At 41.6% G+C, this 15893-nt stretch overlaps 2 protein-coding genes across 6 annotated transcripts in view; one reads left to right on the forward strand and one right to left on the reverse strand.

The window, feature by feature from the left end:
- nck1b (NCK adaptor protein 1b) overlaps positions 1 to 10712 on the forward strand; it is a 28440-nt gene extending 17728 nt beyond the window's left edge. For both annotated transcript variants that reach the window (XM_062441098.1, XM_062441099.1), the window contains 2 exons: positions 5745 to 6508; positions 6602 to 10712. In XM_062441098.1, coding sequence (XP_062297082.1) covers positions 5745 to 6508; positions 6602 to 6802 — 965 coding nt within the window. In that variant the 3' untranslated portion in view covers positions 6803 to 10712. The remainder of the gene's footprint in view (positions 1 to 5744; positions 6509 to 6601) is intronic.
- bdh1 (3-hydroxybutyrate dehydrogenase, type 1) lies at positions 199 to 15467 on the reverse strand. 4 transcript variants are annotated; one of them, XR_009927566.1, is made up of 6 exons: positions 15255 to 15467; positions 13876 to 13986; positions 13458 to 13599; positions 13210 to 13362; positions 11309 to 12290; positions 199 to 2241 (listed from the first exon to the last, which is right to left on the reverse strand). XR_009927566.1 is itself a non-coding variant. In XM_062441100.1 (5 exons), exons 1-5 carry the CDS (start codon positions 15465 to 15467, stop codon positions 11824 to 11826), a joined length of 1086 nt encoding a protein of 361 aa, XP_062297084.1. In that variant the 3' UTR covers positions 8815 to 11823. The 4 variants fall into 4 exon arrangements, 1 of the variants encoding a protein (XP_062297084.1); XR_009927564.1 differs by lacking the exon at positions 199 to 2241 and adding an exon at positions 6878 to 8507; XR_009927565.1 differs by lacking the exon at positions 199 to 2241 and adding an exon at positions 6878 to 8507 and having other exon boundaries at positions 11288 to 12290.
- Between the last annotated feature and the right edge of the window lie 426 nt (positions 15468 to 15893).

The following is a 15893-nucleotide window of genomic DNA, read 5'->3' on the forward strand; positions in this document are numbered from 1 at the left end:
TGTTAGTCTCCCCTCTCGCTCTCTCTCTCTTTCTCTCTCTCTCTCTCTCTCTCTCTCTTTCTCTCTCCCCTCCCTCTGTTTTCCTGTTTCTCAGCCTCCCCAGCGAGCGGAAACTCTAATTTGAGCCACATTTCTCCCTGAGTATTGGAGGAGAGCAGGCCAGAGAGGAAGTGAGAACTTATGAGGAAGTTGAATCATTGTGTGGGTCTGTCTGTTGGACTTTGTGGCGGTCTCTGTCCCTCGGTGCTTTCTAGCCAACTCCCTCTTCATTTCTCCAGAAACACCACTCAGTCTTTTTTTTCTAAGAGGCAAATGACATAATCAAGATTAAGAGATTGGCACAAGCAGTCGTCATTGTCACTTAGGTCTAAGATGTTTTTCTCCAGTGAAGCTGTCCGCTTTGTTTTTTTTGGAGTCTTCTGCCATTAAGAGGAAGTGAGCAGTGGCAGAGCGATTGCTTTAAACATGTTAGAAGAAGAGATCAATGCAAAGGTCTACAGCACAGCTCTCCTCGTCTATTGAATGTAATGGTCGCTCAGGCTACAAATAACAATTAGTTTCATTATTGATTTAATCCCCTTAAACATTAATCTACATTTTGCTCGGTCTGTAGAATGTTGACAAATAGAAAAGAAATGCCATCTTGTTCCTAGAGTCCATGTTCGAGTTTTAGTTCATTATATTCAGTTCATTATCATCAAATAAAACCAGAAATTATCTCATTTGACAAGATGGAACCAGTGAATTTTTGCTAAAGATATTATGTAAACGATGAATGGATTATCAAAGTGGTTGCTGATTAACATTCAACTTAATTGAGTCATTCTTCTTATGGTCTCATTTCCAGTTTTTGAATGGTTTTTGGTGGCTCTCCGAAATAGTTCGTTTTAAGTGCCTGAAAACATTGTTGTCCGTGTCATGAGTAGCTCGGGGTATTAAATCTTAATACTGTTTTCGGCACTGACCAAAATGTGTCCACAGCACTGAGTAGTTAAAACTGTTGAGTACAGACAGAAGGCGTCAAATGTCTGCTCACAATTGTAATCTTGTTTACTTATTTTTTTTCAGTTTCAGTTTTTTGACTGTATTTTATTAGGCAAACTTCATGTATGGCAACATTTATCATCTGAGGACTTCTCATTTTGGTAGCGTTTTTTTGTTTTGACAGTAGTATTGAAAAATTTCACACCCAGGCTGACTCATGAGAGATTTTTAATTGGGCCACAACTGCTAAAGATGACCTTAATCTTTTTTTTTTTTAATGTTACCTTTTTGATTCTTTATGAACACATCAGTGTCCGGACATCTGTATATGAATACTGTGGTATTAAAAAATGATTGAGTCAGTTAGTTAGTAAGTTCAAAAGGACATTTTTGTTGGGTAGAAATGCTACAGCTGGTGTTCAGTTCCTGACTGTGATGCTGCACTGTACAGAGCAGTAAAAAGCTGCCTCTCCCTCCCTCTGCTCTGCTCCATCACAGAGACTGATGGCTGCCTGCTTTTGATGTCTTAGACGGCTGAAGTTAAAAGAGCTTTGCACGTTTCCTGCACAGCTATCAGTCGGCCATGTTAGCTGTTTGATTGAAGCTTTACTCTTAAAAGGCTGCACCCGCCATCCCCATTGAAGAATTCGCCAACACACTCTTGTCATTATATTTAATGTGTAAGTCTTGTACTATTCCATATGGCTGAGGGCTGCTGTGTTTTGTCTCATGTCTGGTGAATGCGAGTGGCACACGCTATCTACATATAGAGCTCTTTTCTGAGAGTCTACAGTCTCACCAGTGACAGCATGACCTGCTAAGTAATAATTAGTCAAAGTAGCTAAAATTACAATTACGACATGATGGTGACTCATCACAGACTAGTGCTCAGGCCATTTGGCACTTAGCTGAGGACTAGCAAATTCATAACACACATTTGGCTCTAAAGATATAACGATTTCTCTTGATGAGCAAGCAAGGCTTTTCTCTGCTGCTGAACTCGTCCAAATGATCATGTTCTGTTCAAGTAAGGGGATGTTCAAGCACTGTCAGACAGCCTGACGCGGGGTGTTGTCGTCCATAGAGGAAGAGCCCTGGAATGGAGGGAAGCCGAGGGGTCGAAAGGGCCCTGGCAGACAATGGACAGCCAGCCAGCGCAGGGAGGCCAGAGTTAAAAAACAAATCTAGTTCCTGTCTGTCACTGGTCGCTGAACAAACTCCCCGGCACTTTCTTCTCCTCCCGTTGCTGCACCTCATCTGTAAACAAAAAGTGAAGTTGTTGGAGGGATTTAACATATGCGTGACAAAGTACCTCTGTCATTGTTTGCTGTGATTTACTGCCATTTGACGCAACATGGCTTCCTTCCTCTGCATCCTTCTCTCAGGAAATGCACAGGAAAAAGCATCTGACGTAGAAAGAGAGTAAAGTTTCCAGAGTGCACACTGGTTTTTAACTTTCTCCCCTTTTGGTAGGCCTTTCACAGGCAGCAGTAGTGGCATGGTTTGTGGGTTTCAGTGGAAGCACTCGGCTACCACATGTGCATATACACACGTAAAACTTGTGCAGTGGGCAGAAATTTAGACTTGCCTTCAGATAGAGTGATCAAATATATCAGCTAAAGATGGAATGAAATACTTCTCTTGCACATGAATCTAAATACATAAAATATATCTGCTGTCTAAAAATCAGTATTTCTCATTTTAATTAAATTCTGCTCTTCCTCATGTGTCATGTTGTGGTGAAGGTAGCAGGTCTGGCTGGTACGGCAACTTACTGTCCCATAATTAAAGATTCACAGCTTCAGTCCTCATAACAACCAGTGATGAGTCTGTCACAACAGCTATGAGTCCTGTCTGAAGCGCTCAACCTCAGACTGCTCAGTCAGTGTAACTGGGTTCTTATATCATGCAGCCGGACAAGGGGGAGCAAAAAGAAAGAAAGAATATAATTCCTATATTGTGTGTGTGTGTGTGTGTGTGTGTGTGTGTGTGTGTGTGTGTGTGTGTGTGTGTGGGGACAAACTTACTTCCTCCAGACATTTTTTTGAAAGATTGCTTAAGTTGCCACTGTATGTTTATAACCCAGAGTTGTCTGCACACTCCTTTTTTCTTGTTTGCCATCAGATATGTTGCTTACAAACACTCAGCGTATTGAAATTGTACAAAGATTGTGCCCAAAGTTCACCTAGTATTAAAGTATCACTCACCACAGTCAGTTACTGTCCCTTGAGCAGAATGCAACTGAGTCCAGTGCCCTTTCTCTAATCAGTGCCATGCTGTGTGTTTGGTGTGAAAGCCCAGTAAGATAAGAGCTGCTGATAAATTGCAAGAGGAAGCACAAACTCAATTTTCTTCTTCGTTGCCACACAAGTGAATTCTCAGCGGTAAACCCACAGCAGCATGACGGATGCTCTGATGCTCTCAATAACAATGCCCCTTATCTTCTCCTTGTATTGTCTACCTATACTGTAGCTATACAGGCAAATCCCAACTTCCTTTTACTACCTTTGCTTAGATTGAGCATCTAGTCAAATGCGTGACCTCTGGCTCCATGTTTTTTTAATGCAAAGCCTTTGTATGGCTGTAGAAGGAAGTGGCAAATAATATTCCAGACAAGGACAGTGATAACAGCTGTGTTACCTGGCCAGAGAGATAAAATATAAAGCTCTCAATTGTCGGATATCTCAACCAGAGCCAAAAAGTACTTTATTTATGCAGGGTTGACCTCTAACCTTTTGTTTGGAGCTAACTAGGTCATTTCAAACTGTGCAGAAGACACATCCTGGGGCTTGCACCTGCATGAACATGTTTCTTTTTTGGCTGTTTTTCCCCAGACTGCACATGTGATATTTTATCTGTTGAGGATCTAGATTCAGTAATTTCTTTTCATCATTTCAACACCTAAGACAAGAAAGGGATTATGTGTATGTCACATTTTCAATATTTATGTCACTGTTCTTTTCTTTTCCTGTTTCTAACATAGAAGAGTTTGCAGCGAGGCACAGGTAGACCTCACCTTCACGTACAGACATCAGCTCTTAACACCCTGTCTGGAGTCTGTAGTTATGTACAGTGGTGTGTCTAATAACAGGGTCTACCTGGAAGCAATTTGACGCCGGACCCTTGGTGCTACCATGAAATTTGTCTCCACTCCTCGAGTCACGGCCACCTTTCAGTAACAGTTTATCTGTGGTAAAGCAGGTTGAGCATTGTGTTGTGACACATTAGTCACGTTCCCCGTGCGGTAAACGGAGACTACACCCTGCCTTCCTGTGTAATTTCACCCAGCTGACTTTAGCAATAGCCTTTGCAAACGTAATCAGAAAGAGTCATTACTTAAACTGCTATCAGTGTTTGCCTGGTCCCAGCTGTAATCTGGTTTGCTCATATCATCAGTCAGACCTGTGATAATCACAGTAGTGTCATGTTAGTGTGAGATCTAGAAAAATGTCATGTATTGTAGCATAGGAGCTGCTTTCTGGTCTCTTGGAAAGTGAGAGCGAGGCGTGATCTCAGCACTGTGTCCTCTGCTAGCTGTGCATGTGTTTCATGCAACTGTTAGCATGCCAGGCTGCCAAGTGGAAATTCTTGTCCAGTAAGACGATGACCACAGGGGCTGCCAAAGCTCGGCCTCAGGGCTCCATAACCCAGGAAAAGGCTAAAGGGTCCGGTAATCCCCCCTTCTGGGTTGTTTTAAAGGTGGTGCAAGTGAGTTCAGGCATTTAAGATTAATGCCAAGAGTTTGAGTGAATGTGTGATAAAATACACCCTTTATGCATGTGGTCATTCATCTGAGTCACCGACTGACATTCAGCCTGTAAAACAGAAAGACTAGTTGATAAAGTCTTGATGAATGCACTCTTAATCATCCCTGCACTGCACTGAAGGTTAGCTCAGTGGGGTGCTTGGAAAGCGAAGGGGTCGCGGGGGATCCGGGAGAGCAGAGGGGAGGAACAAGAGCGAGGGAGAGTGTTGGCAGAAATCAGATGGGAGTTTGGTATCCAGCTGCAGTGCAAGCAAGGCTGCAGGTGTCGGGGCAGCTGAGGTGATTAGTACAATGTGATTAGCAACAATGAAATGAGCGGTCAGCACAGGCAAAGCTAACAATTGGGTCTTTTGTTTTTTAACCTAGTACCAGTCGCTCATTTCATGTACATTTTTAAGTTTCCACTGGATTTAGTGGACCATGCCAAAACATGTTTTCATCCCACTCATTTTTTTTTTCTTCAACCACACCAGCATTGCTTTTTTGTTTCCTCAGCACCTAGGCCTAATCCCCAAGAATGTACTTGGATTTGGAGTGGGGGGGGGGTGGGGGTGGGGGGTGGGGTGGGGGGGTTATGGCACTGTAATGTGGACAAGGAATGATATTTAGCCCTGCTTACCCACCCTCCCTGTATTTCAGCACAACCCCTAATGCTTATTATCGCTGCCTGGTATTTGTCTGGGGCTTTTTCTTCCTCCCTTAAATTTTCAGAGGTGTTTTTTTTTTTAATGGTGTATGTATGTATGTGTTTTTTGTTTTTCTGTTCAGACTTGTTTTACATCAATGGAAGGCTGTGAAAACTGGAATTCCAGGGACTTGTGTTTTAATGAAATTAAAGTTTTAAAAGAAGACTAAAGGCCTGCGTGTCTGCTGATTCAAGATGTCAGCCGGCTTGTAATTAAGTTTCTGAACTTTAATTCTGATATGATGATGATGATGATGATGATGTTCTCTCTGCAAAGTTTTAACAACTTTCCTTGATTATTTTGTCCAGGAATTGGGAAGGTGAAGAGCAGAAAGGGGGGTGGGATGAGAGACACGGCCTCCAACGCCGACTCAGACATGTATGCAGACAATGGCGAGCGGCTGTACGACCTCAACCTGCCCGCCCTCGTCAAGTTCAGCTACGCAGCAGAGCGCGAAGATGAGCTGTCGCTGGTTAAAGGCACACGGGTGGTGGTGATGGAGAAATGCAGCGACGGATGGTGGCGCGGCAGCTACAATGGACGCTCTGGCTGGTTTCCGTCCAACTACGTGACAGAAGACGTGGATGGGACGGCAGGGGGAGGGGGAACGGGCGGGGGAGGGGGAGGGGAACCACCTGGATCGCTAACAGAGAAGCTGGCGGCTGTGATGAACAGCACCACAAACGGGAACAGAGTGCTGCACACAGTCCAGGCGCTTTACCCCTTCAGCTCAGGCAACGACGAGGAGCTGAACTTTGAGAAAGGCGAGGTGATGGAGGTTGTAGAGAAGCCAGAGAACGACCCGGAGTGGTGGAAGTGCCGCAAAGCGGATGGACAGCTGGGCTTGGTGCCTAAGAACTACGTCACTGTGCTGGACTCCACCTCCCATAAACCCACAGCGGGGCCTGCTGGGCCGCCCACACCTGACTGTGATTACATCTCACCTTCAGGCAGCGGGCGCTTTGCGGGGAAGGAGTGGTACTATGGGAAGGTGACGCGCCACCAGGCAGAGGTAGCCCTCAACCAGAGAGGCATAGAAGGAGACTTCCTCATCAGAGACAGCGAGTCATCGGTTAGTAGCCACCTACTTAACAAAGCGCCAATTTTCATAGCTGTTGTCTGTATTTGACTCATATTCTGATAATATCCCTTTTTGTTTTTGCAGCCAAACGACTTCTCCATCTCCCTGAAGGCGCAGAGCAAGAACAAGCATTTCAAAGTGCAGCTGAAGGAAAGCCTTTACTGCATTGGACAGCGCAAGTTCAACTCTATGGAAGAGCTTGTTGAACACTACAAAAAGGCCCCCATCTTCACCAGTGAGCAGGGAGACAAACTGTACCTGATCAAGGCCCTGTCCGCCTCCTGATCCCCCTGTTGCACACTTTCACACACACACACACACACACACACACACACACACACACACACACACACACACACACACACACACACACACACACACACACACACACACTCACCCATACATTCTAAACTGCATCCATATACAATATATACATACAGATACTTACATCAGAACACACACTAACATTTAAACTCAAAGCCTGAGGACTTAACACATCATCAGGACTTAAATGCCCAGTTTGTGAGCATTCCAAGAGGAGGTGTGGAAAAAGCACGGGAGAGACATGGAGGAACAGAGGGGGGAGACAAATAGACTATGGACTCCTGAGAGTTGACTACAGACCTCTTGGTCACCTATTTAAAATTATCCAGATGTGTTAGCTCATAGGCAATGCCATGTATTTCCACCTTGATACTATTAGATTTGCATTTAGTTTTCCTTTTTTTTCTGTTGTTGATAATATATAATCTTTTTAACAGTTTCTTTTTAAAATGTGATGATTTTTAACTGTATCCAATACACAACAACCACCCATATGAGGCATTTCTCAGATTCTAGAAGCTAGAGTTCTACATTTCAACTCATTTTTGTGTTGTCTGTCTTAACTCTTTCTTTATGGTTGTGTGGACGCGCTAATCCACAAACTCCTGCTAACTGCTAATCATGAATAAAAAATTAAGTGACCAAAATATATTTATTGATACAATTCTGTTAGGATCATGGTTGTAGAGATTGGATATCACACTGTGTATCTGTTTGTTTGAGGATACTTGGTCAAACCAGACATTTGTTTTTGTTCAAAAGAACTGCTTGTCTCACATATTGCTGTATCCATATCATGTGAATGTTACAAAGCCGGGGCACCACACACTGTGGGGGGCTCAAAATGCCATGACTTTGCACGCATGCATGCAAACGAAACAGAATAGTGTTCAGCGTCCTCACACCTTCACTCTTTTCTCCCAAGAGAGAAATTGACAGTCCATGGAGAGTTTATCCTGGCATTTGAAGGCCGTGCGAAGAGTCAAAAAGTGTTTTCCCCTCATAGTCTGGAGACAGACAGCTGGCGCGTCTTCCCAGTGTTGCCAAAGGGGACTTTTCTCTTGAGGAAGGAGGGCAGTGGAGCTGACAGCAGTGCGGCTTCCAAACACCCGCCAGTTCTGTGGAGCTGAGAGGGGAAATGGAGGGGCAGTCAAGAGGATGATGTCACTGCTCTTGAATTAGCGATCGCTGAAGGGAATGGAGAAGCTAGGGTCACCCAGGGGTCATGTTTGGGCGGTTGCATAGCATATACATCAAGCATGGAGCACGCCTTCTTCCTCACAATGGATTAGTACTAGTGAAAGAAATTCTTTCTATTTCGTGACATTTGTGCATTAATTTCTGTGACTTATTCGTCAGAAAGCAAGCTTAAGTGTTGGTTAGGTCTCCTAGTTTTGTGTTTTCCATATTTATGGCCGACGTCAAGTTAGAATACAGTGCAACACATGGTTTATATTTACAGTAAAGGTCTCTAGTGAATGGGTTATTTGTCGAGTGAGAATGGACCAAGTAGTTGTTTGGATCTGAACGTGAAGGGCAGCAACAAGAGTAGCAGCGCCTGCAATCAAGCTGCAGCGGCGTTGGCAGGGAGCCGCTCCAGCAGCGGGCTCAGGGAGATGATTACGATGCCTGCGATGATGAGTTCTCCAGCTGTGGCCAGTTGGACCTGAGCACACAGAGAGAGCGAGTGAGAGAGAGAGAGAGAGTAGAAGAGGGATTTCACAGTGGAGGAATGGAAAAATGGACCCTAAAAAACAAAGCAATGAATTAGGATCTAGGGAGGAGACTTGGGGAGAATCTATTCCGCTGGATCTGGAGTATCTGGAATACCGCTCCCAGTCATATTTGGGTGGGGATATGAACAGAGGCCAACGCTGATGTATCACAGCGCAGAAGAAAAGCTTTTTGGGAGGTCAAACCAAGCATGAAAAAATCAGTCATGCCACAAAGAACGCAAAACTTGGGTGTGAACCTTTTTCTTTTCTTTTTTCCTTCTCTCCATTCCCCAGGTGAATGACAGCTATTCATAAAAGAGCTGAGTGTATTTTCTTTGTTTTTTAGAGCCGAAAAAGATTTAATATAAACAGTAAAACATGATTTATGATGGCAAGCTCTACTTTAAGTCCAAAAACTTAATTGAACTATGATTACACCTTGTTAAACAGTGCAACCGTTTGTATATTAAAGAAATAACATTCCAGGATAAAAGGTCAGGGTGTCAGCAGGATTGGAAATGTTTTGATTCAACATACACACACACCTGCTTTTTAAAGTGTAAATCACAGTATTGTTCATAATTATTTTAAAGTGGTTTCTGTTCATTTTGGGTCCCAAATCTATACAAAGATTAGTTTCAATTTTTACCAATAATTCAACCATATTTGTGCCTGTATTCTTTTCACTTTTGGTTTCTGTATCTGTCATCCAAGAGGTATTTTTGGGTTATAGGATTTATGTTACATGTCATTTTATTGCACCTGATCCCTGACTGTTGTCTTGGTGCCACGTCACAGACACTTTAAGCGAGATAGTGTTTTGCTTACGGTCATAACCAACCGCTATCAGCAACACACTTTTTTCTTTCCTTTTTTAAAAATTTCCTCCCCCAACTTCCAGTTCTGCAGCATTTTCAATATTACGCAGCATTAAAGTGACAAACGCCAACGCAAGGTGCCCCAGTTCGAAGGATTTAAGAGGAGATTTTAATGTGCCTTCACAGCTTTCTGTCAACCAAAGGTTTAGAGTCCTCTTCTTTCTTTTTTTTCCTCAACCCCTTCTTCCCACTTCTCTTGTCACCGCTGTGTGCTATTTGGTTGAAGCTTTGCATGTGCGTCAGTTGAGTGTGATTAGTGAGCAATGTGCTGGGGGTGTCTGAAAACATCCTTATAGGGAAGGGTATTTCCTCATTGAACTCTCACTTTGTTAATGTAGGCTGAAAATGTCAATGTCACTTTTTTTTTTTTTGTCATGCATAAAATGCCCATTAGTTGATATTGTGTGTAGTATCAAGTGACCTTACCATAGCTGATTTCATCAAGTATAACTCCTTAAGTGAACATTGAATGCCTAAATGTACAATATAAAAAATATGTGCTGATGTTCATTCAGAAACATAATCACAGGTGTGATGTAATCATGACCTGAATCTCATGTATGAGCACCTCAAAGTAACGGTATCACATATTGTTGGTTGTGAAGAAACTGTCATGGTTTCCAAGGAAATAGTTTTTTTTAAATGTCTGTATGTATTTCATATAAGACTAGTGTAAGACATTCACTTTTGCAGTTTAGCCACTTAAATATGTAAAAAAGAAAATCTCAATACTTAAATGTTTTACTTGATATTCAAATACAGAACTACAGTATCTCCCTGCATAGATATTGTTATAAACTGGGATCTTTTTTCATTTTACACCAATGGAGGCCGCATGAGCAGAGCCTTGTAGATGTACAGAAATGGTTTTAAATCAGCTTAAAAAGACATTAAAGTCAGTTGAGGTAAATATTATCAAGAGATTGGCTGGAACTCTGTTTCCTGACTGCAAAACAAGCCTGAGATAATCTAGTATCTACGATTCCTTGATAATATTCAGATCAAATGACCCGTGTTAACTTTGGTGCTTTTGTGCTGCTTACATTTCTATGGTGTTATTTGTCTCACAAAGCTTTTTTTTTCTGTATGAGAGAGAGAGAAAGAGAGAGAGAGTGAAGAAAACAGATCCATGCTGTGGAATGATAAAAGGCAGTGCTGTGAAATTTAATGTCATGCTCTTAATACTGTTTTTACGGAGGGGAGATCGTCTTCAGGTGTAATAATTTAGAAGAGTTTATTAGAGTGTTCAAAAGACGTAATAAACGACATAAAAAATGATGCTGTTGTTTTTATCTGTGGGGAAGCCAAATTGTGTTAAATGTTGTTACTTTCACTTTCATTATCTCTCATTTCAGCATTTGACAGTATGTGAAAACTGCATTGATGCTGTTTCACATGTGCATTAGCTTTGCTGTAATGTGATTATAATGCAGCTTAAATGATGTGATGGAAAGCAGAGAATTCATGCTTCGGAGCAGCAGTGGTAGTTTTGTACGGTGCTTTTCCGCCACCTGGTGGTAATATATATTATTACATTTAGTGGCACCACCAGCATGCAGGCTCAAATTAAGTCTTCAACAAAACTCAAGTTAGATTTTGGTCACTTTACGTCAATCATTGTCCAAAAAAACCAAACGTAATGTTATTGTAACATTTCACAAAATATAGCAATGCCCCGGTCATTTGCGTCATTATATAGACAAGAATGAGACAACCTTTTAGTTCAAGCGTGCCCATTAATCACATCAATCAACTCAACTGTTGAAGTAGCAAGCAGGACCTCATGAAGCATGCGAGACAAAAGTGGGCTTGTGTTGTTGCGTAACTTTCGGGCAATTCCAGCCAAATCTCACCACAGTTTTACAGTAGCTGACCTTGGTTTGTTCCGGCGTCAGCCACAACAGAGCAGCAGGAACCGTCTCTTGAGCGTTACCAACTTTGGTCCTCATGCCAGCGGGTCCCCAGAAGATTCCCATCAGGCAAAACATTATACGTATCAGGAAATAAAAGATATAAAGAGACGAGCACTTTATTTTAGAGTATAACACAGCAAGCAATAATAATGTAGTGTTTATAGCTACGGGTATGTCTTAGGCCTGCTGATATCCACCACAAAGTAGTAACTACTTATCACGGAATATTTCTGTACGTTTCTGGAGTTTCTTGTCAGACATACAAAGAGCAAAGTGCAATAATTTACTTACAGTTTACAAACCCATTAAGTTTTAAGGCTTGATCAGTGAATCATTTCAAGTGCTGAGGAATATAATAGCAGAGACCCCTCTTCAGGGGAAAGCCTGTAGATCTGCTCTACATAGTTAAAAAATATGCTGCTATCTGTGATCTGAGGGTGAAACAGACGGAGCTAGAAACACGAACAACTTCTCTTTTAGAAATAGAGGAAGTCGGACATTGCGGCAGGCAGATGGGTCATCAGCTGCATTCTGATCCACCAGTGTGGCTCCATGGGGTTGTATCTTGTGTAAGGGCGCTTGGAGGTGATAGCATCTGTGATGTCATCCAGGACGGGGGCCACTTCCTTCTCTCCACTATTGCAGTATGAGCGCATCAGAGACATATGTTGCTCAAAGTGGGTTTTCCCGTAATCCTCCTTCACATCTGAGGGCGCCTCATTCCACAGCTTGTTGGACGTGGTGGCCACAATTTCACGGGTCAGGATGCCGGTGGCCACGATGAAGTTCCCTGGTTCGATTATGGACACTTTTACTCCCCAGGTCTTCATCTCGTAGCGAAGGCAGTCAGAAAAAGCTTCCACGCCATATTTAGATACACAGTAAGGTGATCGCATGATGTTTCCCATCCTCCCGTACATACTGGCCAGGTTCACAACACGACCTGCAAAGATATAAAGGATTTCATACTTCTCTGCAACCAATAGTAGCATATCTCTATTTCAAACACATACTGTATGTATATTGTATATGATGATACAGTGACAGTTTCATGCAGCCAGACCAGTTGTTAAACAAACAAAAGGGTCGAAGCTTCAAATTCGAAGTCTCCAGGTCCGTAGTTCAACTGGCTTTAGACACATTTTTAACAAGAAGTTGGCCTGGAGCTGTGCTTGGCTTAGCAAATAATTGAACTACAACACTGTCTTCACGAGTCACTCATTGGCAGCTTATTAATGGAAGTTCACCACAAGGAATCCTAGTTTTTCAGTTGGCTAATGATACATTTTTACAAGGTTTTTTACATCTTCATATTCTGAAACATTTAATCACAATTTCTGTTTGCGTTTGCAGCACTTTTAAAATGATCTACTACTTTATACATGTGCTACGCTACTACTTCTGAATTGTCTTTTAAATGGCAGCTAAAGTATTGTCTTTTTTCTTGTTAAAGCACTTTGCAACTACATTGAGAAATGTGCGACAGAAACATAAAGTTATGAAATCACACAACACAATTGTTGGGAAAGGCCTTATATTTGTCTTTCAATTTCAGGCATGCTTACATTGTTACCATTCCAGAGAATGGTAACAATGATTCCACAGAAATCATGAGACTAAAGTATTGGATCAGCTACAACCTTTGTTTCCATAGGGAATGCTAACTATGCTTATAATCCCTCACAAAGAATCTTAGAAAAAAGTTTTGTAACAAAATCAACCAAGTAAAATTCAAAATGCAAAGGTGTCTGCCCCTTTAAGGTTTTTTCAGTTTCCTTATTGCTTTTGACATTATTGAGCTTATTTATATGTCAGAGTGATAGTGTGTAATATACAGTGCGACTTTCCAGTTGCTGGCTGACCTTTGGCCCTGCGGATTAATGGCAGAACAGCTTTGGTGACCCTGATGGTGCCCCACAAGTTGACCTCTGACACTTGCTTGTAGGTGTCCATGGAAGTAAACTCTACTTCTCCAAATGTTGACACACCAGCGTTGTTCACAACCGCCCACAGACCTGAATCATGAACAGAGACAGGATGTAAAATGTTTGACTTAACACATTTTCACTTAAGACATGTCTGTCAGAGTTAGTGCAGTATTGTTATTGACCTCTCTCTGAGTCTTCCAGGTTGTCTTTGATATATTCCACAGCCTCGTTCACCTGCTCGTCACTGCAGACATCCAGCTGGACTACCTTCATGCGATCTGAATGAAATTCCTCCAGCTCCTTTGCACCCTCTCCATCTTTATCCTACACAGATGACAAGTCTTTTCGGTTACACCAGCTCATAACTTTTACATGAACTGTCCTTATTTAACCCAAAAGCTTTGAAAAATGTGTTCTAAAAGTCGTGCTGATGGTAATTTTTTGTATTTTATTCAAACCTAGATACATTTATCTTTTTGTTTTCTCCCCTTCTTTAAAGTCAGAGGTCAGATACATAACTGAAGCTACTTTATTTATCTGGATTTATCACAGGACTGTTGTTTGCCTACTGCAAAAATTGGGTGCATATGCAATCCCTACCTTTAGAAGACATCCAGCAAAGACCGTAAAGCCAAGTTTGTGCAAATGTTTGGCAAGTGCATGACCAAAACCACTGTCACAGCCAGAAATAAACACAGCTTTCCCCTTCACCTGCAGAGAACACAGGATACAGTTAGGCTTGTCATTTTTTCCACAAGAGAAGCATGAAAAGATTTAAAGGAGAACCATGAGAAAGCTCACATACCCTAATAGCTGTAGCAATATAATATAGATACACTTTAACTTCACTTCACTATTTATTTACAGTAATATTCTTATTGTTAACACTCAGTGGTAGAAAGTAACTAAGTACATTTACTCAAACACTGAACTTAAGTACAATTTTGAGGTATTTGTACTTGAGAATTTCCGTTTGATGCTACTTTATACTTCCACTCCACTACATTTCAGAGGTAAATATTGCATGTTCTGCTCCACTACATTTATTTGAAAGCTTTAGTTAATTTTCAGATGAAGATTTGACATAATGGATAATATAACAAGCTTCTAAAATACAACACATTGATGAAGATGAAACCAGTGGTTTCCAACCTTTTTGGCTTTTGACATCTTACAAAAAGCAGTGTGTAGTCAGGTCAAATTTCAGATGTCTATGAGTTGTTAACAGCTCCACCAAATAGTGATTTTCTCCTCTGAACTTTTCACATGGTTTCATTTCAATAAATGTTCAAATGATCCAATATTGAACATTGTTTTTTCTTCTTTCCTCTCCCATTAATCATCTCGGAATTATCTGGTGACCCTTTAGAGGGGCCCGACCCCTAGGTTGGGAACCACTTGACTAAACTAGCTAACTGTAGCCTATGTAAAGTAGATGAAACTAGCTCCACCTCCAGCACCCATAATAACACACTGCTTACACACTGACGCTTCAGTATTAATAATCTAATGATCATAAAATATTAGTCATAGAGACATAGAGTCATCCCTGCTTGTAAATAATTATTTTTGTATTGTTGTGTTGGTATTTTTACTTAAATGACGGATCTGAATACCTCGGCAACACACTGCTGCGTCAGTATCAATCATCCAATGATGTAATTTATAATATATCAGCCAGAAGAATGGAATGAGCACTTCGACTACTGATAATATTTCCTTAGTTTCACTTCAGCAGGATTTTCCCATGCATTACTTATACGTTGCTATATTGGTACTTTTATTTAAGGATCTGAGTACTACTTGTACTCCAGTATCAGATCTCCTGTAGTGTTACTAAATGGATGTCCTATGTTACGTTGTACAAGTTACGCAACATATTAAAACAATGCTGTGATATTTGCACCCCTCTATCGTGTGATAAAGGTCAATAATTCCTGTTCGTGTTGGAAATAGTTCAGTCCATACAGTGAACTTACCTCCACCAATCCTCTGGGAATACGAGGAGTCGCAACATACAACACAAAAACTAAATACAGCACAACTATGCACTCGGTTACGCTCGTCTCCGGTAATCCTAACATCCTCATCACTGCATTCAGGAGAGCAGGCAGTCCAAAACCCAACACAACAGTCAGAAAAACGGAAAATGACAACAGAAGTGCCACTCGGGACATGGGCAGCGGGGCCATCTTGACAGGAATGGTGTGTGTTTACTTTCCTGGCGGAGGGATCTGCATCACCCACCGCATTGGTCGCGTCACGCTCCCTGTACCAAATCTCCAGAAATGTTTTATTATTATAAAGTGACCTACCAGACTTATTAAGTTATGTTGCTGTTGTATAGACGTCAGCTAGTTCACCCAGTTAGCCTACATATTTTTGTTTGAAAGTGTTTTGATTGTCAGCATTGATCAAATGTATATTCAAAATGTATATTCAATGTCTCATTAATTATTATTTATTCTCGAACCCGGAAAGAGTGACAGTGAAACCTCTTGCTTCGCCAACTACTCTCTGGAAGACATTTTTACTGATAGAAAAATGTGCTTAGAAATTAAATAGGAGGCTTAATCAGAGGCACTTATAATATCAATGTTATCTTTTACAATGCATTT

This window comes from Scomber scombrus, chromosome 20 (assembly GCF_963691925.1).
Source record: "Scomber scombrus chromosome 20, fScoSco1.1, whole genome shotgun sequence".
In the NCBI taxonomy this organism is placed as follows: Eukaryota; Metazoa; Chordata; class Actinopteri; order Scombriformes; family Scombridae; genus Scomber; species Scomber scombrus.